Source organism: Echeneis naucrates, chromosome 1 (genome assembly GCF_900963305.1).
Source record: "Echeneis naucrates chromosome 1, fEcheNa1.1, whole genome shotgun sequence".
NCBI classification, from domain to species: domain Eukaryota; kingdom Metazoa; phylum Chordata; class Actinopteri; order Carangiformes; family Echeneidae; genus Echeneis; species Echeneis naucrates.
The window spans coordinates 2,399,755-2,426,756 of record NC_042511.1 but is presented as its reverse complement, the minus strand read 5'-3'; the positions used below and the strand labels follow the sequence as shown (position 1 = coordinate 2,426,756).

General features: G+C 44.1%; 1 protein-coding gene across 1 annotated transcript in view; it reads left to right on the top strand.

Annotated features, from left to right (window-relative positions):
• The window catches only part of cacna1ib (calcium voltage-gated channel subunit alpha1 Ib), a 117,038-nt gene that overhangs the window by 71,567 nt on the left and 18,469 nt on the right, over positions 1 to 27,002 (top strand). Inside the window, exons 16-29 of the mRNA XM_029501062.1 lie at positions 2,391 to 2,460; positions 2,717 to 3,215; positions 3,288 to 3,388; positions 5,632 to 5,755; positions 6,419 to 6,487; positions 12,309 to 12,487; positions 13,664 to 13,790; positions 14,881 to 15,006; positions 15,413 to 15,502; positions 17,512 to 17,704; positions 18,054 to 18,205; positions 19,994 to 20,103; positions 22,986 to 23,119; positions 23,860 to 23,930. Of these exons, the coding sequence (XP_029356922.1) occupies positions 2,391 to 2,460; positions 2,717 to 3,215; positions 3,288 to 3,388; positions 5,632 to 5,755; positions 6,419 to 6,487; positions 12,309 to 12,487; positions 13,664 to 13,790; positions 14,881 to 15,006; positions 15,413 to 15,502; positions 17,512 to 17,704; positions 18,054 to 18,205; positions 19,994 to 20,103; positions 22,986 to 23,119; positions 23,860 to 23,930 (2,045 nt within the window). The remainder of the gene's footprint in view (positions 1 to 2,390; positions 2,461 to 2,716; positions 3,216 to 3,287; positions 3,389 to 5,631; positions 5,756 to 6,418; positions 6,488 to 12,308; positions 12,488 to 13,663; positions 13,791 to 14,880; positions 15,007 to 15,412; positions 15,503 to 17,511; positions 17,705 to 18,053; positions 18,206 to 19,993; positions 20,104 to 22,985; positions 23,120 to 23,859; positions 23,931 to 27,002) is intronic.

Sequence of the window (27,002 nt, the reverse complement as noted above, 5' to 3'; positions counted from 1 at the left end):
CACACACACAACAAAAACAGACAAAAACCTGAACCACTTCCACGCAGTTTCCAGGGCAACATCTATTATCTGACTGTTCTTACCTCCTGTTTATCCTCGGTGAAGCCCTGAGAAGTAAGGATGGGGAGAGAGATGTTGGCGGGGAAGCGGGGGGGGGGGTAAGATGAGGTTTAGCTCCACCCTCACATCCAAGGTGACGATGTTAAACACGGTGAGATCCATTTCGCCCTGAAGCATCCTCCAGGGTTTATCAACATCAGATGGTGCCGGTTACATCACCTGGAGGAGAAAGAAGGGCTTGGATAACAAACAGGACTGAAGAAATTCACTTTGTGTTAATTGTTTGTTGGTTTTTTAATTTTTAATTTTTTTTTTTTTCTGAAGTTTTGTGAAAAGCTTTTGCTCCGTTTGTGAGCTGCGAATCGGCTCCCTGCGTTCTGTTTGGCCGACTCTCACGCCGTGTCTGATGCTGTCCACTTGCCTCAGATGAAAGTTAAGAGGGGGATGATGCATCGGCCTGTTGTGCACAAACACAGTCTAATTCATCAGCAGAAAGGGCACGCCGTGTAGTCCGTGTGTCTCACACAATAGGTCAGACTGTGACTGCATTATGATGAAGTGCTTATGATGCATAAAAAACTGAAGATGGGATTCAGAGGTGTCCTTTTCATTTTCAGCACAGGACACAAGTTCCCTTCGATCGCTCGGATAAGCAGATGGATGGATGGATGTAATAAGTCAGCTTAAAGGTCAAATATTGTAAAAAGTGACTTTCATGTCTTCTTTTATTATCAGGCAGGTCCAGGTTCTTCATTAATACTATCTTAATCATGCTCAGAGCCTTCGAATGAGCATCGGCACTTGATTTTGTGACGACACAACGGAGCAGTCACTCCTTTCAGCCATCTCCACCCACCATGCAGCCTTCTAGGATTGTGTTTCTCCACGTGTGGACCCGCTGTTGTCTATGGAATAGGTCATTGTGAAATTGTCTTTGACGGCAGTATTTGGTGTCTCAGACACACACACACACACACTTGGACCCAGTTTTCCTCCTAATTGATCTGCGGTGCAGTCCTGTGTGCAGTCCTGAGGTGTTATTTCGCGTCCAGCGTGCACGCTTGGCTCCAGTTTCTATAGAGACGGATACATAGATCGTCTGGTGTATGACTGGCAACGCGGGTTTTCAAGGCTAAAACATATAATTAGGTCCATCACACTGAAAGGATTAGACATGCGGAAACAAACACAACTGCTTGTGTTCCTCTTAGTGGAACTGGCACTCGGGGACGTGTGTGTGTTAAACCTGATGACAGCCTGCCGAGTACACTGCAAAGCCCCGTTAGCATTGTCTTTGTTCAGCCAACTACTTGTTTATTTTTTCATTTATTTATGGCTGATTTGTCCTTTAATAACAGGCTGGCTCATTCTCTGCCCGTTTCCAGCTGACCGACCAGATTGACTCTGGAAAGGATCATTTAAATCATACCCCAAATCACAATATTGATATCAGGGGGGGGTTAATGAGGCTAATGAGGCTATTTGTGGTTAATTTATTCACATTTGGAGGGGTCACTAGCCTCTGGAGGGGTCTGGTCTGGTCTCTTGTCTGTAGGGGGGTCCAGCCACCGGTCTAGTCTGGTCTAGGAGCTGAGCAGGGCGCTGATCGTTGCTGTAGCCCGTCCATTACTTGTTACCAATTAACCAATAAACCTAGACAGGTTCAGGTGCCCCCGCCGGGGAATTGAACTACAACCTTCTTATTGTAGGGAGGATCCGGGTCTAGTCTCGGTCCCATTTCTGGTCTTTCTCATTGTCCCTTCATTTTTATGGAGAAATGATCCCACTGAACGGCCGGAATTGACAAAGATCAATATTTACCTGATGGAGGCCCCCGATAAGATTTTTATTTAACTTAGTGGGGATAAAAATTTAGGCTACACCCACGCCACTACATCATCATTTTAAAATAGCTTTGTATAACCCAAATGTTTCAAAAGACACGCTGAATGAAGAGGAGTTCAGGTGAAATTCTACTCCAGCGCCGCCACAGCCAACAGAAGGAGTTTATGGCATTGTGTTAATTAGTAGACACAAATGTTTAGAAATATTGAACATTAATGAGAAAATAAACACACACATCTATTCTTTTTCATTTCAGGAACCTCAATGTAGATGGAAAGATCTAGCTTAAAGTGCACATTTTTTTTTCGAGCTCCCCCTGAATGTCCCAGGCCAGGTTTTCCACGGAGCTCGTGGCATTAGGCTGCATTTCTGGCTTTCTCCAGAACAGTGAGGACGAGATAAATGAACGAGAGGTGTCTGTCCGTTTCTTGTTTTGTTCACCGTTCCTCAGTAATCACTATCGACCGCTTTGTGTCTCTTTCAGCGCCACAGCCGCAGCTCCAACTACCACAACTGGGGACGTCCGTTCCCTCCACAGTCTGCATGGAGCCGCAGGTAGATAATTACATTTACTTTCAGCTGCTGATTTCAGACGATTGGCTTAATGAATTCTTAATACCTTCATTAAACCTTAATTACCTACATGGAAACATCAAACCCATCACTGTTGTTTTTGTGCCTTTATTACAGTCATGGCTGAATGTTGAATGCACAGAAAAGTGTTGATCATAGCTTTTATTCATTATCTGTACATTTGCCGAGACTTTTGAACCTTGTGTTTGTTTTGATTTTAATCTCCTGTGCTCTGCAGGTCCAGCTCCCACAGCCTGGGCCGGAGGAGTTATGGGTTTGGTGGCGCCCCTCTGGTGGGGGGCAGCCTCCGCGTGCACAGCACCCGCTCCCCTCACTCTTACGCCTATGCCGCCGAGCAGGAGTCCCTCCTCTCCCACCCACCCAACTCCCATCACCCTCTGCCGCCTCATCACCCACCGCCACCCCCGCTGTTCCTGTCCAGGCACTTTGCTGCGAGGAGGGATCGACGGGCCCTCTCTCTGGAGCTCCCAGAGCTGCTCCGGGCAGCCGGACAGCCCTCGGGCCTGCCCCCGATCCATCCAGAACCCGTGAAGAGGACCGGATCCGGTGCAGGGGGCTCTATCGCCGGAGGGTCTGTGGCCGGCGTTGGTTTAGGAGTGGACCACCGGGACTGTAACGGAAAAGCGCCGGGTCCCCACACCCAGCTGATGGCTGAGGTTTTCCCTCAAGTCGCTGCACGCAAAGACAGAACAGACCTCGATGACGAGACGGACTATGTGAGTGGTCACGTTGCGGATTGAACAGTTGCCTTTTTCCCGCCTCATTTCTTTTCCCCTCTTTCTTTTCAGAGTCTGTGCTTCCGAATGCAGAAAATGATGGAGGTGTATAAGCCGGACTGGTGCGAAACCAGAGAGGAGTGGTCCGTCTACCTGTTCTCCCCTCAGAACAAGTGAGTGGGCAGCGTCAGTGATGGTGCCTCCTGGTTCCGGAGCACTGATGGACACGTTTTCATTATCATTTCACTTCAAAAGGACTCTCATGTTCTTTCCCTCTCAGTTTTCAATCTTGTCTGTCTGAAGTTATGAGGCTGATGTGCTGAAAAAAAAAAAGGATCTTGTCTGTGGATGTTCTTACCGATGACTCTGTAAAAAAAAAAAAACGCTTCTTCTCATTACTTGGGAGAAACAGTGATTTCCTTGGTGGCTGTTAGTTGCCAGCAAGTGTGAGCGTGAATGGTTGTTTGTCTCTGTATGTCGGTTCGACTGACTGGTGGCCTGTTCAAGGTGTACTAGCTCTTGGCCAATGGCAGCAGGGTGTTGGCGACCCTACACAGACATATGACGGTAAGCCAGAAACGTTGTTTGTCCATGGATGTTTGCCATTGCTCAGTTTCAGGCAGGGGTGGGGTTGCCCCTGCCCTCCAACAACCCCCACAGACAAGCAGAATAGACAACGGATGTAACTCCTAGTCTTGGATGTCTCTGGATGAGTGAAGTTCCTTTTTATTATTATTATTGCGCGGCATCTGATTAACTCGAAGATCCCCCGTGGTTTTCACTTAAATCGCAGCAGAGGTTCTCAAGGAGGGGGACAAGCATGTAGCTGCGATGTGTCAGCACAGCGTTAAAGCTCAGAGAAACCCGAGCGTGCAGCGCCGACAGGACAAGCAGGACCAATGGCCCTGAAAGGAAATGCTAGCACACGTTAGCCGCTCTGTCCTGATAACGTGGAGGAACAAAGACCAGCAAAGACAAAACACTGGTCTGCTGCACGCAGAGAAAAAACTGCTGTCCTTCCACTAATCGCTTGTTAAAGTGATGTTTCCTCCCGAAACAGTTTTTCTATTTAGTTTTCTGTCCTCCTTCTAGCCGGTGTTTTTCATTCTGAGGTCCAAGGTGTGTGTGTGTGTGTGCGCGTGCGCGCAATTGTCTATGTTTGTCACTGTTATTATGCTTCCCACCAGCCTTCAGTCTATCGCCAGTCGAAAGCAACCTGAAAGAAAAATCACTCAGACATCCTCTCGCTCACACACAAAATTCCCCGCGTGCTGATAGCCACTTAAGGGAAGCCAGGCCCCAGGGCTGTGTTTTGGCATCCTGGCAGGTGCCATCTGTCAAGCGTGTGTGTGTGTGTGTGTTGGCGGTGTGTGTACTTCGCGCCAGGCTGTATCTGCCTGCATTTATTTGTGGATGACTTTGCGTCTTTGTCTTGTTTACGTCTTGGTGTGCCGTATAGGACTGAAGCGTGTGCGAAAGCGTATGTTTGTGCGTTTGCTGTGACAAATGTACCTAAGCTGAATATACAAAAAAAGGAAAATCTAGCCAGCATCGCAACTTGAGTCTCAAGTGCCTACGCCAGCAGAGCCGTCGGTAGCGATTGATATCAGGGGACAGGGTTGCCAGATTTGAATCAATAGATGAAAGGGTGGTTGCCAGGTCTGGAGGAAAAGCAGTCAGAGTAGCACACAGATTTCCTCACCTTCAGAGCAGGTGCAGCAGCAGTTGTGTTTTGTTCCCTTATATAGCTGGCGGATAAGATGAGATAGGGATGTGTTCGCCGACTCCGCCGACGACTTGACAACAACACTTCAGGTATCGGAGGATGTTCGAGCCTTCGCAGAGACATTCCCTGCGCCAGTAACTCGCAGCCTTCTGCAGCTCACGACCACTCACACTCAGCAGATGTTGGTCTGCTGCACGTGTGTGTGTGGACAGCACGTTTTCCACGTTTCAGAAACGTTTCTGTTTGAGCCATTGGTGGCTCTCAACAACAACAACTCTTTTGAGACAGGATAGATTTAAGATGATGTAGCAGCAAGTCTCTGAGTCCCCGAGCGTCTGTTTAAACTTGTGTCATGAGCGTGGACTGTTTTTATATTGTGTTTATAGACCAAGCAAAACTAGACTGATGATAAATAATTCATGACTTCTTACCTGAATATTGTCGTCACGTTTGGTGCAACAGGAAACGGTCGAAGTGAGCTGTTCTAAGGAAAGTGCTCGCCCCCTTTTCCTATTGGTGGAAAAATGTGATTTTTTTATGTGATTTTTAGATCCAATGTGTTAAAATGAAAATAAAAAAAATGGGGATTTGGAAGTTCAGTTTTTCTTTGTGGAAGGGTTGAAAATCTTCGCCTGATTAAATTTTGTTCTGCCTGCTGCCCGTCCCACTCCTGTGTTTCTCTCCTGTCAGGTTCAGGCTGCTCTGTCAGTCCATCATCGCCCATAAACTCTTCGACTACGTGGTCCTGGTTTTCATCTTCCTCAACTGCATCACCGTGGCCCTGGAGAGGCCGAGGATTCTGCAGGGAAGCCTCGTAAGAACTTTCTCGCTCATTGCTGTCGACAGTAGAATCAAAATCAGGTTAATCGGGTTTTCATACACGAGGCTCTGGCTTTGGGGTTTTAATAAGCGAGCACAGTAAGAAGAGAGAATATAAGACAGATAGCTTCAATACAGATAGAAAAATGTGGTGCTAGGATTGAAAAATAGAAATCTTAGTCAGTCTTAGAAGCTTTGGACAAGCACAACTCAATCAGGCTCGTTCAAGTTCAGTCAAAACTGAGATGGCACAGTGAAAATAATAAAGCCACACACTGGTCTATGAACCGTCTGTCGTAAATAAAACGGCCAAAAGCAGATCAGCCTCCCAGCTGAATGCTGGCGTCAGGCCACCTTCCCGTGATCCATCAGCACCGGGACATTGACCCGCGACCCGCGTCCAAATGAAAGTGCAGCAGCTTTCCAGGCTGCCATTTCATTTAGTAACTAACCTTCATTTTAATTTAATTGCCAAAAAAAAAGAAAACCTGCTGATGAGCAGAACTGATTGTGCTTTTTCGAATCACAGTTTTCTGAGCTTTCTGAGTCCAGTCGAACTTCTGTGTTTATCCCACTTCGTTTTTTTTGCCTTTTCCTTCCCTTCTTTTTCTCTCAGCACTTTTGTCCTCTCTCCCTTTTTTTTCTCTGTTTGTTACAGGAAAGAGTGTTTCTCACCATTTCCAACTACATCTTTACTGCCATTTTTGTTGCGGAGATGACCGTCAAGGTAAAAGCGCTCTAACTTCTTCTCCATCTCTTTCCTCCATCTCCTCTCCACTGTCTTCTCTTTTCATTTCCCAGCTTTTTTTTTTCCCTTCCCTCCTTCTTTTCTTAACAACTCTGAAACTCGTGGTTTAATCAGTTGCACACGTCCCGTTAGTGATGGGCAGTTAGATAATGACGTTAATTAGAAGGCTATCGCTCTTCAGCTGCCCTTTAGCTACTCCTGGACTTCCCATTGATAAACACACCCAAACACACACACACACACATTCTCTTTTTAATCCAGTAATCTGCTGTCCAGAAGCAGGCCATCATCCATTATTAAGGGCTCAGTGACTTCAGGCGTTTTCTGCATTGGTTGAAAAGCCCATAGTGATTTATTTATGACCAGGGATAATGAAGACTTGTAGCACCACGGTAAGGAGATCGCAGCTCTTTGTTGGTGCAGAGCTCACGCATGCAGCCTATATGCAGTTTGGCCCCAGGTTGAACTCAGTTTGCTTTGTTGTATTTCCTCTTCTGTATCATCAACCCCCCCCCCTTCTCCGGTTTGCATCTGTATTTTCCTCCATTCCCTCAATTAAGGTTTCTCGTCACTCACCTCTCCGTTTGCTCTATCTTCCCCTCTGCTGCTCCTTTGATTCATTTCATACGGAGCCGAGTATCCGTCTCCCTTTTTAATTTAATCATTCCAGCTCCGTCGCTATCTCTCGGCTCTTTCCTGCCACTCGAGCTCTTATCTCAGATTCAGTCCGTCGTTCCAACTTCTGTCCACTGTTGAATCAAAGGTCAACCTCCCCCCTGCTCCCCTCAGAGTCTTAATCATGTAGAAATGAAAGTTATTGTCTGGTTTGAACAGTGAATTGTTGCAGAAACGGGGATTTAATGGGGATGATGCTGTAACAGTGAGACTGCACGTCAGCAGCCCGATTGTTCAGTATGAGGGGAAAAAAGCCGAAATTGCTTGTTCCTGTTATAGATTCATGCCTCATTTGATATTAAATTGTCCTCTAAAGCATCTACAGCCATTTTCGCAGATGTATTGTAGCAGCCTTCCCTTTCCTGGAGTGGTGAAGTACTCATTGTCATTAATGCTGATTGGTGCTTGTTGTTGGAAATGTTCGTCCTCTTATGATTGAACAGACTCCATGAGGGTCATCTCAGCTGTTTTTTTTTGTTGTTGTTTTTATCTCCTTCCCTCAAACACTTGGACAATCATCTGTCTTACTATCCCCCTGACAGAATTTATCCTGAATTTGACATGCGGGCGCATGTTTTTTTTTGTTTTTTTTAAACACTCACAGTTGTGCAGAATCGAGATAAAGCACGTTATTTGCATTTGTAAATTGTGCAGGAAAATGTCTCTGATTCTGAAAATGTGGCAAAATCCTGATTAATTGTTCTGTTGTGTAAATTGAATTTGAACTTTGCCATCAATGATGTAAAAATACATTTCTGCATGAATATTATCACCTCCCACTGTTTAAATTGGCACCATGTGCCTCTCCCTTTCCTTTTGCTCCTGAGTCAACTTTGTAATGTTGAATTTAAACGATTTAAGATTTCCCACTTAGATCTATGGCAAAGATTGTAATGTGGTCTTTTATGCGCTCTTGTTTAATCAGCGTGGTCGCCAACTCTGCAGCTCCACTTTCGTCATAAATTTAATGTTTCAATGAGCTTACAGGCCCAAACGGTCTCAGACAACCTGGAGAGGTAACACTGCGTGTTAGAAGAAGCGTTTCTTCGTCATTTATCCTGTCAGGATCTTGAGATCTTAACAACATCACATGATCTGCCTCCGTTTCCCATGAACCCACGTCTCAATCGACACCGATATCTTTAATTTCCACCTCAGACTTTAAACTCTTCTGCATCTTCAACCATCTCTTGGTTCGTAATGGGCCAATCACTTCCAGAGCTCTGCGTGGCCGGGTAGCTGCCTGCATTAATGACTGCATTAAACCACCAGCAGGTCTCCGAGGGCTTCTGATGGATGCCGTCTAAAGTAAACTTTAGATGCTTAATTAGTTACCTAAATACCTACTTTGGAACTTACCTACTTTTATAAACAAATACTTTACAAGTATCCAAAGTGCTTTGCCCACAGAGAAATGTTGACTGTGTGTATTCAGAAACTGACCATTGGTTTATTCAAGTGTTTACCGGAAGGCTGCTTTGTTTTGATTAGACCACTCAGACAGCAGTTAATCAGAGGGGAGGCTCAGATCATCTCCTCCGATTTGCTGACGGTCCTGTTATTACCGGAGCTCCAGAGAGGAGATCCAAAACCGCACTGAGAGTTCTTGGCTTTTAAAAGCCTCATCGACGTCTGCACAAGATATGGGACCTTTAATACGATCGCTTCAATTTTACTGAAGGGAAATTTGTCAAACGGTGCTGTATGTTTGACTCTGGATGACACCGTGTACAGAAATACAAAAATCATCATCAAATAAATTCAGATTCAGTCTCGGAGCTTGGAGCTTCACCTCATTTTGCTCTGTATGAATGTATTTCCTTAGCTAATTATAATATCTTTAAATGATCTTGTCAGCAATATTTCCTGTGTATTTTGCTCTGTTTCCTCTGCCCCCCCCCCCCCCCCCCCCCACCACCACCACCACCACCACCTCCTCCTCCCCTTGGTGGTTTTAATCTGTTGTTCCAGGCTGGTCAGTCTGATCTCTCTCCGAGGAGCTCTAATTAAGCAACCACACTAATTAAACAGAGTTTCCTCTGAGACGCTCTCCATCACAGGGATGGCCTGTTCTCATCTCCTGTCTCCACGCGCACACACACTTACACATACACACACCCACACCCACGGTGATCAGTGTAAAGAGTGTTGCTTGCTCCCGGTGAGTCTGACCTTGACCATCAGATTCTAATTAGAAACAAAGAGAGGAGTGTAGCACTGGCTGTCTCTCCACACACACACACACACACACACACACACTTTATTCAGTGTGGACATGGTCTTCTGCCTGCTGTGACTGATCAGACTGATCTAAACAGACCCGACAGACAGACTGAACTTCAGAGCAGTTCCGTTGTGTTAGACTGTTCATTTTGAAGACCCTGTCAACGGCCCCTAAACCTGGGCAGTCCTGAAGCTGCAGAAATCTGAAATAATGAAATGGATCCATTTATATGCCACGAAATGCAGTAAATAAATAAATATGGACGTCTGCTAACACAGCAATCCTTTTAAAATCCAGGCAGGCTGAGAAAGTGGGAAAAAAAAATTCTGCTTTTGGGATAAAAAAAAAAAAAAGTGATGTTGACAGGAGGCTGAAGTGAAAAGAGCATTGTGGGTAGTCATTATACCCATTTTAAGTCTGTGTGTGGCAACTCGAGCCCGTCTTAAACGTCCCATTGCATAAATGACTCAAGCAGCATGTACAATTTTTGCTGTATCTTTCTGGTCAGCGATATTGCAAATGGAGTTTGAATGCAATTTGAATTTAATGTGACACACCGGCCCTGTCAGCCGGAGGACAGCTGGTAGTGTGAGGGGAAAAGAGCTGGCATCGACCCGAGATGGATTTCCCGTGCATCATGTACTATCATGGCGATATTTGATGTACTCAAAGGAGATCCCACGGCCGTGAAGGGGCTTTGCCGCAGCCAGCTGCTGTTGATAACTGGGCAGATGTAGTATAACTCGCTATATAGCCTGTCAGAACATGACAAAAGACCAATCGTATGGAATATGACAGTGTTCAGGTCTAACCCACAAGGACAGATGACATATTTTCTCACAGTGAAAGTTTTGGGCCATGTCAGCTGTCAAACAGGCGTGCTCTTTAGCTGAGCTGAATGAAACTCTCCTCTCTCTCAGTCTTTCATCATCCTCCCCTCCCTTCATCTGACTGCCCGTTGTCTTTTCCCCAGCTCCTTCTTTGTTCCACCGTTTTCCCTTCATTCCCTCACTTTCGCCTCGCCGATGCTCAGGTTCGACCTTGACGAGACGACGCCCTGACAACTGTTGGCGTGGCGTGGCGCGGCGGTGTTTGTTGCCACGCTGCTGCCGCCACTCACTTTGAATTACTGCGGTGAGAGTTTATCGTGTTTGTTCGGAGGTGGAACGCGTTGTTAGCGGTTTCCAGCACACTGAAACGCAGCAGAGTTTCACACAAGCGTTTTCTGGAGGATGGAACCAAAATGATGAAGCCCAGTTGCAACGCCTTCCAAAGAAGGCCTGATGTCAACATCAGCATCAAATAATCCCTGATTGATTCTTGGAAGCGACCTTTAAAGGAGCATTTTTTATATTTTTCTGTCACTGCATATCTATCACTACGAGCCTCAGAGGCTACAGCACACTGCCAGTAAACGATCTACAGGCTTCTCCTCGTATAAGTGAATTGAGAAGGAGTGCGCCGCTGTAAATCCAACAAACGTCCCGACTTCTTCAGGGCAGAAAGAAAACTGCTAAAATCATTATCGAAACGATGATAACGGAGTCGCATGCTAAACGTTTATGGGGCCATTGTGACACCAATGTCGTTCATTTCACAGCCACAGATGACATGCAGGGGAAAAACAAGCTTTCTGGCTAACATCCTTGCGGCTGTGGAGGGAAGGTGTTGTCCACTCAGAGGGCTGACAGTCGTATTTTTAGACTGGCTGGCACTGTGCCACACCTGAGTGATAAATCCTGCATATGTTCGGAAACCACAAAGCAAAGGAACGCGTGCCGAGCACATGAATCAATGGAAAATGAGTGCAACGTTCTGCTGGAGAAGTTTTGGATGTCGGTATAATTCATTTTTACCTGCTGTCAGCAGTCGCTGTCTCCAGGAAGCAAGAGACATGACAGGTAGTTTTAGAAAGGCGGACTTTCCAAAACTATCATCCGGCCCCAACTTCTTCTACTCCTTTTTCTTTTTTTTTTCAATACTCCATCTCTCCACATCTTTCTCTCTGGTGACATTTCCTGAAATACAAGGCAGATGAGGGTGTCTGCCTCTCGTCGTGACAGACACACCAAGTTATTCCCGCCATGAAAATCCCCGGCAGGTTGTCAAATGATGTTGCACGCAAACTTCTGCCATGTAACCTCTTTCCTCCGAGTTCACCGTCTCTTTTCCTCATCCTGAAGCCTTCTGTTTTACCTTTTTTATTTTTCTTATGTCTCCTTGGTTCAGAGTCCAGAGAGGTGTCTGTGTTTCGAGGATTTGGGGCCGCCTGCTGCAGCGCAGTGTCAGCAGTCCAAGATACTGTACGACTTAATGGAAATTTGATTACCAAAGCTTTTTCCTTGAATTAAATATTAAATCATAAACATTCTCCTCGGTTACGCTGCTGTCGGCAAAATTCAGCGTCTACATAAAATTTCTTTCACTTCATAAACAGATCCGAGGCAATTCGATATCGCTGAGGATTCCTCATTACAGAAACCATGCATCATAATTTGAACGTGTCGAGAGCCAAATGTTGGAGATTACCGCTGCTCTATTTGAACTGGAGTCGACTTTTAATCACCTTTTCTGTTCCCTCCCTTTTCCATTTGAACGTTCACTTCTCATATTGGGATTTAGCGGCTACTGCTCGTCTTTCTTCTCCTCTTTTCATTCCTTTCATCTCCGAGTAGACGTGACACGTCTTGGTTTTAACACCTCTCCGCCTTGATCGTCGTCCTCTTCCTCCTCCTCCCATGTATTCTTTAATCTTTGTTTCAAATGTTTCCTGTCCTCTGCTCCAGCTGACATGAAGTGAAATACATGTTTGAAAAGTCAAATAAGAAATCTGAATATCAAAGTGTGTGTCTGTGTGCAGCCTGTGTCGGCTTCAGCTCGGCTCTCCCTTCATCTCTCCAGGTGGTGTCCATGGGTTTGTATCTCGGGGAAAGGGCCTATCTGAGGAGCAGCTGGAACATCCTCGACGGTTTCCTGGTCTTCGTGTCTTTGATTGACATCGTGGTGTCCATGGCGGGCGGGGCTAAGATCCTGGGGGTGCTGCGTGTCCTCAGGCTGCTCAGGACGCTACGTCCCCTCAGGTTAGTGGGTCAAACTGCTCTCTTCTCATATTTCAACCAGTTCAGCCCTTTTTTTTTTTTTCCTTTCTTTTCTTGTTGTTTCATCTGAAAAAAAAAAAAAGCCATTTTCTTTTTAAAAAAATTCCAACTTAATGAAGAGCTAGACATTTACAAGTCTTTACAGATCGTTATCCAATCAGGTAGGTCGTTTGACCAGCCAAAGCAGCGGCCTATGATGACATCACACTTTTTTTTCTCTTACTTTTTTCAGTTTGTCTGACCTAACGGTCTATTTTCCTCCAAACTGTACCATAATCTTAAAAATGAACATCGTGTTGAATCGAAAAAGCCTTAAGATGAGAAATTAAGACCATAAACTTCATACATAAACACCATAAACACATACACTTCTGTGGACCATCCACAGTTATTATTTCCAACCTTATAACTAAAATATGGCAGTTACAGTTGATAAGAACTTTATGAACCCCTTTTTTATTCATATATTTCTCTGTTTGTGTTTATAGATGTGTGTCAGTTTAGACACACAGTATAATCAGTAGTATTGCTTCTTTTTAAAAATATTTGTGTCACGCTATTAAAGGAAAAAGAAAAGCATCATGTCTTAATTATGTTTTTCATTATTAGTTTTTTTTTTTTTTTTTTTTTTCTTAGATCTGATAAATAAAGCTCAGCAAAAACTGTGTTTTAAACCCATAACTTTGCTGGAGCGAAAATCATTTCTATCTGCTCACATGGCTCATTAATCATTGTGTGACATTTCAGATTTATCTCGTACCCCCCCCCCCCCTTAAATGCCTTCTCTGGGGCTTTCCCACCCCCTGAGGTTGGGAACCACAGCTTTGAGATAAGCTTCGTTTAGAGGCGACTATCAGCCATCAGAGCAATTAAGAGAAGATCTGAAGTCTGAATGAGCTCAGTCTTTCAGGCCTCCGCATCCTTTTTCATTAATCTGCAACCTGTCTCACTTTCTTTCTTATATAACTCTTACAAATCATAAAATATACTTTTTTTTAAGCACCAATTAAAGTGGAAGTTTTCCAAAAATCCAGTTTTTGGTTTACAGTGACCTGTCTCTGTATACGAAGTAAAAGTCTACAATTTTATTTCAAAGCCCCTCCCTGTTTCTCTCTCTTTCTCTCTCTCTCCTTCTTTCTTATGCTCTCTCTCTCACAGAGTGATCAGCAGGGCTCCAGGACTGAAGCTTGTAGTTGAGACCCTCATCACGTCCCTCAAGCCCATCGGCAACATCGTCCTCATCTGCTGCGCCTTCTTCATCATCTTCGGCATCCTCGGTGTGCAGGTAAACGGCGTCAAAAATCTATTCTGTTCTGTATTTGTCTTGTTTTTTTAAAATCAGGAGACCTTACAGCCCTTTAACATTTAAAGAGCAGCTTCAGTAAGATCTTTAATTCGACCTTCTGCAAATAAAAAATGGCTGAACATCCTGATATCCGTACTTATTGAAGATTTTATGCACACGAGACTCAAAGTGTGCCAAAATATTCTCTTAGGGTCACACTCATGCTCTTGCTTTATGCTTTATTCCGGGGTAAGAAATTGAAACTAAGAATCACCGTAGGGCATGAAATGAACTGCATGTGCCCACGTTGAAATCACACCCCCCACGGCGTGCTAGAGCAGAGACAGGAAGTAGCGTGAGTGAGAATAAGTGAGACGATATAACTGTGCCCCATCTGTTTTTTGTTTTTTTTTAAATAACAAGCACTGCACTTTTTTCACCACGTAGCAAAGGATCCAGGGAATCAAACCCACCACACAGATTTAGACAAGTTTTTTATTAATATTCAGAGATTCTCAGGATAAATTATGTAAACAACCAGCTGTCAAATCGCATCATAACAGTGTCCAAACAAAAGTGAAACACAGTTAATTAAATCACTGGACTGTCAAACCAGAGTGTCCTAAATGTATCAGTATTAACCAAATCTGCTATAAGAGGAAGCCATATGATTTATGTGTTATCATATTTACACATAAGCTCACAAACAGTTTTAATGTAATTACTGCATTTTGTTTATATCGCTGTCAATCCCAAACTGTTCTCCCTCACATCACTTCACGTCATTATTCTCCGTCTCTATTTTAAGCCGCGAGTAAAACGTGACTTTAGTCGCTTCCCGTCTCTGATGTGGTCAGTGTGATTGAGAATTAAAACCCATCTTTTGGTAGGAAGAAAAACCAAACTGTTGATACGGAGTGCTTATGGAGGCTTTATCCACACACTCAGGAACAGCAGCTAATTATGAAATGACTTCAAAAAAAGCGTCAGGAAGCGGTCGCACACGGAGCGTCACCATGTCCTTGTCAAAACTTGTCTTTGCACGACTCTGCCTCATGTTGTGTGTGTGTGTGTGTGTTTGGACTCCAAGCTCTTCAAAGGAAAGTTCTACTACTGCATGGGCTTCGACGTGAAGAACATCACAAACAAATCCGACTGCCTGGCTGCCAACTACCGATGGATTCATCACAAATACAACTTTGACAACCTTGGACAGGTATAACGAAAAGAGGACAGAAAAAAAAAAGACACGTCCTGCATGGACTCCTTTGAACGTATTAATCCTGGATGTACACACAAACAATACTCATGAACACTGTGGGATATAATATCTCCTATTGTGCAGTGTTTATTTATTGAATCCTCATTAGCTACCACCATGAGAGCAAATACATCACAAGCATTCGGCCATCAGTCTTAAAATAATTCAAATTAACATAGTAAACAAATACTCCTTTAGTAATAAACTGCACCTAGGCTGCTGGAAATCCGTTTTCAAGTTGACAAATATCTGTGAAATGCTTTGGTTTGCACTGTTCAATGGGATCCTGTTACAAAGACAGCCCTGTTGGTGCTGGACAAGCTGTGATGTGTGTGTTTGTCTGTGTGTGGCTGCCCTCCAGGCTCTGATGTCCCTGTTTGTACTGGCCTCCAAAGACGGGTGGGTTAACATCATGTACCACGGCCTGGATGCAGTGGGAATCGACCAGCAGGTAGACACACACAAACCTTCTCACACACTTCGTAGTCCCTTTCTCATTCATTCAGGGGCAGGAAATGGAGCAGCTACACGGTTCTGCTCCTTTGAGGGAATCCCACGCAGCGTCAGGCCAGAGAAAGGCATTTGAAATCTGTCTGGTGTGTCCCGAGTGTCCAGAACTCCTCCACAGGGCAGAGAGGCATCCTGGAGGTCTTTCTGACCACATCGCCGAACCAGCTCCAGAAGCAAAGGCGCATCAGTTCAAATCCAACATCTACGTTTTTAAAAATGAACTAAGACAGGATAAAGAGTCGTAATAAGCATTTCTGCTTTGATATTTTATACCTTCTCTGTGCAGTACGGACACCACGGCGGCAGCCGCAAACGTAAACCATCTTTGTTACCATCTTTTGGAAATGCTGGAAAGGAGAACTGGAACTCTGAATAGTGGATCACAAACTCTGTCTGTGTGTGTTCACCAGCTGCGAGTAACTGAAGGTCACATCGCTGGACTGAAATCTGATGCTGGACAATTGCTGTCTTTGGACCTTAAAGCCCCCTCGTAGTATAAAGTATAATCTGCTAGTTGAAAGCAAATTTTGGAAAAAAAAAAAAAAAAAGGTGGAGCTGAAGTTTTCTTCATGCTCTCCTGATTGGTTTAGTTGTTCTGGAAGGAACTGTCAATCACACCCTGATGGCCAAGAAGTTAACTTACTTAATTCATTTTCCCATAAATTTCAATACAGCATGACTTCTTTTTCCACCCATGATGGCCTTTGGGTCGAATGCAGGTGTCAAACTTTTCTGCTTTATATTCAGGCATCGACACCATTTCAGAAAACGCACGTTTGACGTCAAAATCTGATGACCAGCTTTCTTTATGAGCTGATTTTTATACGAACATCTATTACAGAATTTATTAAGGAGGGGGTCATTACTCTGGATGATTCACCCCCCCCACCGCCTCGGGGGGGACACGGCGACACACTCCAACATGAACGCACGCACTGAACAACTAATCCTCATTTGTGCTTTCAGCACTCAACACACTTTCCAAATTGAAAATCTCCCTCATCTCCAGTTTTATTGCACCTGAACTTGACTTTTTTTTTTTTTTAAAGTTGTAGTAATGACTCCCTCCCATGATGAGCTCCTCACCTCATCGTCCCTCTCCTTCCCGTTCTTTCCTCCTCCCTGTCATCCCGGCTGTCGGACCGGTGGCAGGTCTCAGGGCTCTCCGGGTGTCCGGGTTAATTGGACGAATGTCCGCAGCACAAGTCTCATGTGTCATTTCTCAAAAGAGCTGTTTCTCATTGCCTTCATTACGACAGCTGATTTTCTACACAGCACCTCCTTCGGCCGAATCACGTTTATATACCAGCGCTGTGACACATTAAACTAAATCTAGTGAGGACAAAGCCTCCTTTCAAACGAACACGCGGGGCACCACAGACGACTCTCTACTCTCATTAATAACTCCAGGAAAGTACAGCACAATGTGAACTTTCTTTCACACCTTAGAAGACAAGAAGTTCAGTTACATCGTCGGGATCTGCCTACTTACAGTGCAGATGTGGTTGGGTGGGCGTTACTTTTGTTTCCTTCCTAATATCTGGACTTGTGTGTCTGCTGGATACCTTTATTATTATTTTTAGAAATGCATCGCCTGAAGCCGTGTTGTCTTTCTGTTCTGGACTGAAGTGAGAAGTGAGTTTATCAGTTGCAGGTGGTTGCACCGTGCAACTTCCTGTGCTGGTTTCAGAGCAGCATGGAAGACATATTGTGGAAACCTTGAGGTATTGTTTTGTTCAGATCATCAAAGTCACCTTTTTCAATGTTATCAAAGCTTCAAGTTTTAAAGTATAATGGACTTTGGGTCTGTGCACATTCATTCATTTGAAATTTGAAAAGCTGCTCTTTGTTAATTTTCAACTTCCACATCACCTGCTGCTCATCTTTTTTTTTTTTTTTTTTTTTTTACCCTCCAACCTTTCTCTCTTTCTCTCTACGTCTTTCCTCCAGCCGGTGACCAACAACAACCCCTGGATGCTGCTCTACTTCATCTCCTTCCTCCTGATCGTCAGTTTCTTCGTCCTCAACATGTTTGTGGGCGTGGTGGTGGAGAACTTTCACAAGTGCCGGCAGCACCAAGAGGTGGAGGAGGCCAGGCGCCGCGAGGAGAAACGCCAGCGTCGGATGGAGAAGAAGAGGAGAAGTAAGTGGAAAAAGAAAAGGAGGGAGGAGGAAATAAAATGCCAGAGAGCAGCATACATTCTTAGAAGCATTGAAAAATACATTAAGGCATGAAGGATTAGGAAGAAGAATTAGGGTGAAATGAAAGAGGGAATGGTAGGTTTGGAGTGGAGGAAGGAAAGAGGATGTGACACGGAGGATAGATGGAGGGTGTCGAGGGAATTAAGGATAGTTTTGGGGGGAGGAGCACTGATGGGACACCTAAACCTCCTGGGAGGGAATGATGGAGAGACATTATTATTATTCCTGTCATATGTTTCCTCTGCTTCTGTCTCCCCATTCATCTCCGCCCACTTCCTTCCCCATCTCAGAGGCCCAGAAGATGCCCTACTACTCCTCCTACGGCCGTGCTCGCCTGGCCATCCACTCTCTGTGCACCAGCCACTACCTGGACCTGGTCATCACCTTCATCATCTGCATCAACGTCATCACCATGTCTCTGGAGCACTACAGCCAGCCGCAGGTGACACCCCCCCCTCCCCCGCTCCGCTCTTCACACAGCAGACAGGTTAAATGGCTTCTGACTGGGCAGGGATGGCAACCTGGACAGCGTTGTCTTCTTCTTCTTCTTCTTCTTTTTGTTTTGTTTAAGTAGGCACTCCCAAAGGCAGCCTGCCAACCCGCTGCTCTGAATCAGCACCTAAAACAGCCAACAACCAAAACATTTATCCACGTGCTGGAATACAAACGCGCCGGCAGATCGGGGTATTAGTTACGTAAAGTGTTTTTCAGAGGCAGAGATGCTCTCGAGGCAGAAATAAAAAGCAGATGGAGTTAAGCCTCGACAATCAGGCCCGTCTTAGATTAGTCTCAGATGCTATCAAATAAATGGAGGTCAGTTATTAAAGCTTTGGGTTTCTGAGGGCGCGTAAATCACATTCTCCACATTGCTTTGCTGACAATAGAACAAATCACACAGATCTGGAATAATCTACAACTTTTTCAAGCTTCGCTATCTTTTATGCAGAAGAAATGGAAGGAGGTGATGCAATAAAGGACTCGTTTCTTGTTTTTTGAAACGGCACAGTTCTTCTGAGAGCTCTCGCAGAATGTATATATCCTGTTTGGTCTCCAGGTGGTTGGTTTTGTCTGCAGGCTGCTTTGTCTCAGTGTGGGAAGCGAGTTTTCGCTGCTCTGAAATAACACTGTGCCTGCGCCGAAGGTATGAAATATGAACCGCTTACGCGAGACCGCACAGGGACGGCCCACTCGGCTCATTATTTACAGTTAGCTTTAGCTGACACCACCTTTTAACCGGAGCTGGCACTCCGAGTCGACGACTGTTTGAGCCACCGGTGATGTCTGCAGCTTCACTGCCCACACGGCTGTGAGAAAGATCTACAGCTCTTATTCCCACGTAACACTCGACTAAAGCACACTGACGCCTGGACACAAAGGGAGCTGGATAAAGTGCTGTTACGCAGGTCAACACTGCCGCTGCATGTCAAACAGGGCAGGAAACCTGAACCAGACATCCAATTATTTGTATCTCCACAGCAGCCCAGCTTTAAAAGGAATTCCTCCTAAACCAATTAGACTAAACTAAACATTACACGTCCGCCAGTCAGTCAGCCAATCAGAATCCTCTCTTTAAGATTTGATGACATTTTTTCTTAGCGACGTGATTGAACATTTTTTTCTCTTCTGGCTGGCAGTTTTCTGAGTGGCTGAATAAAAACATGGCAGATTTCAGATAAAACAAACAAGCCAAGTCCTGGAAGTTTGGTTGGGCTGGACATGGGGGACTGTTGAAGGCGGCAACTGCTTTGTTGTGACATCACAAAGTTACAGAAGTCCTGACGGCAGTTTTTAAGGCTCAGATTCTGAGTTCAGGCTCTTGATGCTTTCAGAGTATTAATAATAGTAATAATCAGATTCTATACCAAAAGGATTATCATTTGGAGCACAAGTTTAAAAATACCAGTATGACTCACATATGAAACATACAGATAAGCCATGTAGTTCTGTAGTCAGTGGTGCCGTCATGGAAGGAATGATAATAATTACGTCCATTGAACCTTTAGACAAGTCGGCCCTCTCTTTCTTCCTCTCTGCTGCTAAAGAGAGAAAATATTTTGTCGTGATTAAAAAAAAAAAAAAAAAAGGAACAGATCCATTTGCAATATCTGACTGCGGACACAGAAGTGGAAGAACAAAAGATGATTCACTGAGATCAGCGATAGATAAAGATGTTTTGTTTTTTTTTCTAACCGGTCCTTCTTTCCCTCTTTAACCCTTCCTTCTCTCTCAGTCTTTGGAGACCGCCCTGAAGTACTGCAACTACTTCTTCACCTCCACCTTCGTGATCGAGGCCTCTCTCAAGCTGGTTGCCTTTGGCTTCCGACGCTTCTTCAAGGACAGGTATCATAATGACACACGTAGAGCTGCATCTATTTACGGTCTCAGTGCCAAACCTGACCGTTTATATATATATATATATATAATATTATTAAATATATTATTAATAGTATTTACCACATTTTTATTTATTTATTTGATACCTTTAAATGGTACATGAACTGCACATGGGCTTTTGTGAGTGTGAAAGGAAATCCAAATCATTTTTTTAAATCCACTGATGAAATTCTTGGCTTTCGGCTGAAATTCTTACTGCATTGTAAAACGTTCCGACGCCTTTGATTCATATGCGCAACACGCCTCGCTTTGCTTTCTGGTTCCCTAACATGCAGACGATTTATCAGTTAGCACCGGCGTGGGTTTCTTCCTCCTACAGTCTGAAGACTTGCAGACTAATTGGTGCTTCTAAATTGCCCGTAGCTAAATGGTTCGTAATCTTAACGACCTCTCAGATTGAAAGTTTCTCCACATTCACACATCACATCCTTGCACACTGTAAAGTGAATTTGGGTGTCAGTGTTTTGTAGAACTTGTTAACAGTGACTGCCCCCTTGACCGCCTGAGCCTGGAAACCTCAAGTTTGTAATTTGGCCATCTTTATTTTTTTTAAACCAAGAGGAAGCCGCATTTGGAGGAGAAAGTGAATCTCAGGAGGAGTGAGTCAGTCTGTTGGTCACATCCATGTCAGCAACAGATGACACATACAAGTCACGGGGCATATTTTGACAAAATATTAAGACACTTTTTATTTCAGTATTACAAGATTACCTAAATTGGCGGTACAGTGGATAGCACTGTTGCATCACAACAAGGTCATTGGCTCGGCTCCCTGTGGCCTTTCTGTGTGGAGTCTCCATGTTTCCTCCCACCAGCCAAAGACGACATGTTTGTGCTCATCGGTGACTCTAAAGTGTCCGTAGGTCTGAGTGTGAGAGGTTGTTGGTCTCTGTCTGTGTGTGTGTGTGTGTGTGTTGGCCCTGTGATGGACAGGTGACCTATCCAGGGTGACCCCGCCCCTCACCTCCGCACCAGCGGCTCCTTCGAGGGTCTCCAGCTCAGTGTGTTTCAGGTATAACAGCACCAGACCGGGCCGTGTCTCCTGCGCTCTCTAAGACATTACAGCAGGATAAAAGGCAAAATGAAACTGGCTCACCCGGGTGTTGTGTTTGCATCAATGCTGATTGGAGCCAATAGCTACCAGCCTGCGCTGCCGAGCTGTTTGACCCGGCTCTTAATGCCGATTGGCGCCAGATGTTGGTGCTAAGTGGAAAACTGGGGCTTTGGATTTAATGAAGGACTTGGTGAAGCTGTGCAGGTGCAGAAATGGTACCAGCTATCTGTACTGAGCCTGTGGAGCAGCTGTGATGACGGCGTGGATATTACTCGATGTACTCCACTATGTAGATTTCATTATTGTTGCCTCCTATCTATTTTTAGAAGGGAGGAAATTGCTGTTGGTTATTTCCGCCTGCTTAAACTCCCTAAAATGATTTCTTCCAATCTATTTTAATGTTCTTTGTCCGTCTCACTGTTACTTTTTCTTTGTCTCTTTCTCTTCATGTAAACAGGATAAACATTTACGGTTTAACTTACGTCTTTATCTTTTTTCATCTGTACTACTCTGTTTTGGTTTTTTTATTTTTTTAGGAAAGCCTAAGATGAAGGCAACCCCATTATGTGTGTTTGCACCCCGTAAGCTTGATGTGTGCCGGTTCTGCTGCTCTGGAACTCAGATATTATCTAGGATGAGTTACATTAACTGTGGAGGAACATACCCGCGGCAGCAATTTTGCAGCAAATTGAGTTAAAAGTGAAAGAAACTTTGCTATATTGGGGGGAGGGAAAGCAAAATGTGTATTTAAGGAAGTGTAACTGCTTTTTAAGTGACGATGCTCCACTGGAGGTGACAGTACGGCTTGGATGAGGATTTGGTTTTGACAGCTTGACATTGTCTTTTCTTGCTCTCTCACAGTGTAGCTCCAGGCCAGGTGGAATCAAAGTCAGGTTTGGAAACCTGCTGAGCTTACGATTTAAAGACACCTGGAACACTTATAGCGCCTCCGATAGCTTTTCAACAAATCCGCACTGACCCAGAGCTCCTCCTTTCAACGAGACGCTAAAACCTCGGCCTCTCCTGATGCTCGGGATGGCAGCTGTGGCAGCGTGAGGCTGCTTCTGAAGCACTGCTGTCTAAATTCAGCCGGCTTGTTCGTTCGTTTGTTCGTTTTAGGAATGTAGGAAAATCTGAGGAAAGATGGGAATTTCTATTATTATAGAAGATAATGCAGAAGAAGAGGGACAACGTAACTGTTATATGTGTCTCTCAGTTATGTGGATTAGAATATTCAAACTGAGTTGAATCATTGGCGCACTCAGGAAATTCAACTCTTGACCTCCGCGGGTGAAATTTCAAATAACAGCAGAGACGTGATTTTATTTTATTTATTTTTTTGGCATTCGTGAACGGGCTTGGGGGATCAGATGACATCATTTGTCTTCATGTCATGCACATGGTAGCAGCAAAGTAAAAAAAAAACCCAACAAAAACAGCAACAACAAAACGAAATTCAACGCATTATGCAGCTGCTGGTGGAGGACAGAGACGCAGGCAGACAACCAGATGCATTTCAGCAGCTGTAACATTTACATTGAAACATATTGACGAATATGAACATAAATATTCATGAGGAGGAGCGGCCCTTCAGGTAATGCTGGGCTATTCGCCATTCTTCTCCCAAGTCAGGTGGGAGAAAGTCAAAATATGCATAAAGTAATAATGAAGAATATTAATATTCATTAGAAAATTAACATCTCAGCCATGGAGTCCTGAGCCACACGCTTCTCAAAGTAGATTAAAGAGCCGTTGTGTGTCTGTGTGAGTGTAGGTGGAACCAGTTGGACCTGGCCATCGTGCTGCTGTCAGTGATGGGCATCACGCTGGAGGAGATCGAGATCAACGCTTCCCTCCCCATCAACCCCACCATCATACGAATCATGAGGGTGCTGAGGATAGCACGAGGTACACAAACGCACACACACACACACACACACACACACACACACTGTTTTTTTTCACTCACTTTTGAGTTCCATTCTTTGAAGCAGCATCTGACGCTTTTATTGTGAAACATCATGACGTTGACTCAATAAAATGAGTGACAAACTAAAATGTGCTGAATGTGAACGAGTAAAAATATTTGACTGAAGCGCTACAACCCGTTTCTCTGATTCACTTTGTCAGATTGTGTTTCTGTCCTTCCCACTTTTCTTTTTTAATGCTCCGCCAATTCCTCTTCACTTTACACCGAGGAGGATAAAGGCTAATTACATTAATCTCACTTACTCCTCGCCCCCGTACCGTTGACCTTTGCTCTCTGTAATGCTGCGGGGGGGGGGGGGGGGGGGGTGAATGGGTGATATGCCAACTTAACAGCAGCTGGTGGTAATTAACAAGCAAGTGGGGCAATTGATGATGACTGTGAGGGCTCCTGTTGAATAACTAACTAAAATCTCTGAGACATTGAAAGAATATCAAAGTGTCCCGCACTTTGAAACTACTTTGAACATAAGAAGAATATTAAACTGTCTCATTAATGTTCACTGTGCTTCTTCCTGTTTTGTTTTTGTTTGGGATACTTAGTTTATTAAAAGAGTCTGCGGGTGTTTGTTTGTTTTTTTGTTGTTTCTGGAGTCTCACACACACTCACAGAAATGAACTGCTTGTGTGGATTGTGTGATTGTGTGTCATCTTTTTTCCAGTGTTGAAGCTGTTGAAAATGGCAACCGGGATGAGGGCTCTGCTAGACACGGTGGTCCAGGCTCTTCCTCAGGTGTGTGTCAACACACACACACAACACCCTCCCCGGTGCTTATCACAAGGACACACAGGAGTTCATTAACATTTGTGGAATGATAAACGACCGTCGACTGAAGCTCCCTGAGCATCATGACTTTCATGCTCTGGGGTTCTGATTATATTTTGTCCTCCCACCGCCGAGTGGAGCGACGCCCTTCCAACTTTTCCCCGCTCCTCTCGCTCATTCAAGGGAAGCTGAAAGACCTTTGTGACATCAGAGGAAGGTTTTTCATTCTCGCCAATGTTGGTGAGACAAGAGCAGCTTAAAAGTTCTTAAATTCTGCTCCCTCGTCGGTCGACACTCTTTATTATTATTGTTCCTTATATCACTGATCTCGTTACACGTCACTATGACCTGTTGCTTGTCACGTCGTCTTAGTTAGACTTATGACACCAAGGACACTTTCTGATGCTTGATGAAAACTTTTTGGACCTTTATGCTTGAGAGGCTTTGGATTTTCTCTAATCTGTCCAGCAGATGTCACACGATGAAGTGCTCATTTCAGACGAACGAAGTTCGAATGAAGTTTTATGTAATTCTACAGAAAAACCAAACCTCCTTGTTTTTAACAGGTGGTGAATTTAGAATATAAGGCAGCAGTGTATAGATGTGTGCGCCTGTGTGTGTGTGTGTGTTTAACATATTGAGGGAACAACTGTGTCCTTTACGGACATGGTAAATATTTTTGTGAAGACATCGGAGCTCAGTGGCACAGAGAACGCAGTGGATACTCGTATTTAGGAGATCCCCCCTTCTAAGTCATTTATTTTTTTCTCTGGTCAATAAGACAAATAATATAGCTGTGATTTTTTTTTTGTGTGTCATGTTACTGCAATGGACAGGACTGGCTTCCTAAAAACGGTGCTCGCTGAGATAAGTCACATCAACATAAACTTGCAAGGTCATAGAAAGCAAAATGTGCAAAGAGCTCCTTTCCTCCATAATGACATGTCATTATTCATCTGAGGCCTCTTCTCCGGGTTGAAATACATATTTTGCTTTAACAGCATATATAAAAAAAAGCTGTATTTCAGTTTCCCTTTTCCTAACATAATGAAGCTCTGTGAGCAAACCAGAGAAAACTAGACTAATGCATCAGGACAGGCTGCTATTGCCCAAAGAGCTTTTTTATTAAAGACATGATTCTGTGTGCTGCCACTAGTTGGTTCTTTGTGTGTGTGTGTGTGTTTTGTTGCATCTGCAGTGCCTTCAGGGAAGAGTTTTGCGTTCAGGTAGGAAAATCGTGTGCACACAGATAAACACATTAAGACAAATGAAGGTTCACACACTGAGGTAAAAATACATTCTGTTCAATTGTGCCGCAAATTAATAGTTGTTTTGTTTTCCTGCGTCCATTTTAACCTGATCTCCATATTGAGAGATTGTATTTTTTTTTTTGGTTTTGTTTGTGGCCCGCCACAAAAATGCTAATATGGAGGCGGAACAGGTGAATGCTAACACACAATAGAAAATCAACAATGTTGTGACCACAGGTACAGAGATGAGCATTCAGCATAACGATGAGGTGAAATAGAATAAAGTGAATTTGTGCCAAAGGTTGTTGTTTTTCTTGTTTTTTTTTTTGTTTTTGTTTTTTTTACGCTGAAAAAACAATGCATTTCTCCTTATTTCTATAATAACACAAACGGCAATCAATGAAGTGTGTTTGTTGGGTAATTTTAGTTTTAAACAGTCAATAAAATGTCATCTAAATACAAAAGACTCTGCTGGATTGGTGGGGGAATGGGACTTTGGGAACCATGATCCATTTTATTTTTTAAAAAACAAGGGAACGCGGGAAAGAGGATGAGGTTTGACTTAATTAACATTTTATCAGCACTTGACTTTTTCCTGTTCGCTACAGTCTCCAAATAGAAGCAGGGAAAGGTGCAAAGTGAAGTCATTACCGAGTGTATTAACTCAACCAGGAGCACTTCAGAATGACTTTGTTCCATTAGCTGGTGTTTCAGCAACAGTTTTCCTTCCTCAGAAGCTGAATGAGGAGGCATTTGGGGAAAAAAAAGCCTCTGGGTGTGAAGTTCATAAACTGCCGAATTAGAATATATCCATACCATAATCACCAAGCCGCCGTTCTTTAAAGCACCAAGGTAACGGAGGTGAACAATCTCCGAACATGTTTTACTATAAATGGGACCATAATTTTAAAAATGGATATTATATTCATTTGAAAAAGATGCGAAACGGAACATAAACTATAAACACAATTTCCCTTAGACTTCTATACAAACTGACCAGTTTAGCTGCCGCCCCATTTAAGATACTTTAACATCAGCTTCCGATCATTCCTGTAACAGCTGCCAATGGTCACCTTATCACTGGTTGCTTCCAAGGGAGCACCTTCTGTCCTAAAGACTGTATTCTTAATGTCTAACTGGCACTTTGTGTCTATAATCCTCCTGCACTTGTTTAATCGATGCGGTACCTCAGCGCGAGTCGATTTGGATAAAAGCATCTGCCAAATGAGAAAATGAAGTGTACCGTAATGAAATCTATGAGAGCAGAACCATTTTTAAAAATGTAGCTCCGGGGCCATTTGAGCACCAGATTTCAGTCCCCATCCCTCATCAGCATCCTCTCTGTGTGCAGAGAAGTCAAAGTCCCACTTTCTCTGAGAACATTTCATCCAGTCTGTCGTACGGCGCTGCCGAGTTCTAAGTGCTCCTAATGACCTTTCATGTGTCAGTCTGAACATATCCCAGCATGAAACGGGCGACTGAGTCAAGGTTAAGTACGGAAAAGAATAAACGGTATGAACACTTTTCTGCAGGAGATGAAAACCACATAAAGGTATAAATATCAAAGTCCGCTCTAACCGTTTGCCTGTTTGCCAGCTCTGATGTTTTCAAACTCATCCAGCAATCTGTTCATTTTTCATCCCGTCCCTCTGCTTTCCTTTTCGATCTCTGCTCGACAGATCGGTTGCAGCTTAAGGTTTCACACCGCAAACTGCCTTCGGGGCACGTCATATCACTTAAAAGTCACCAAGAAACATCAACATGCACGAGGAGGAAGGGAAAGAAAAGC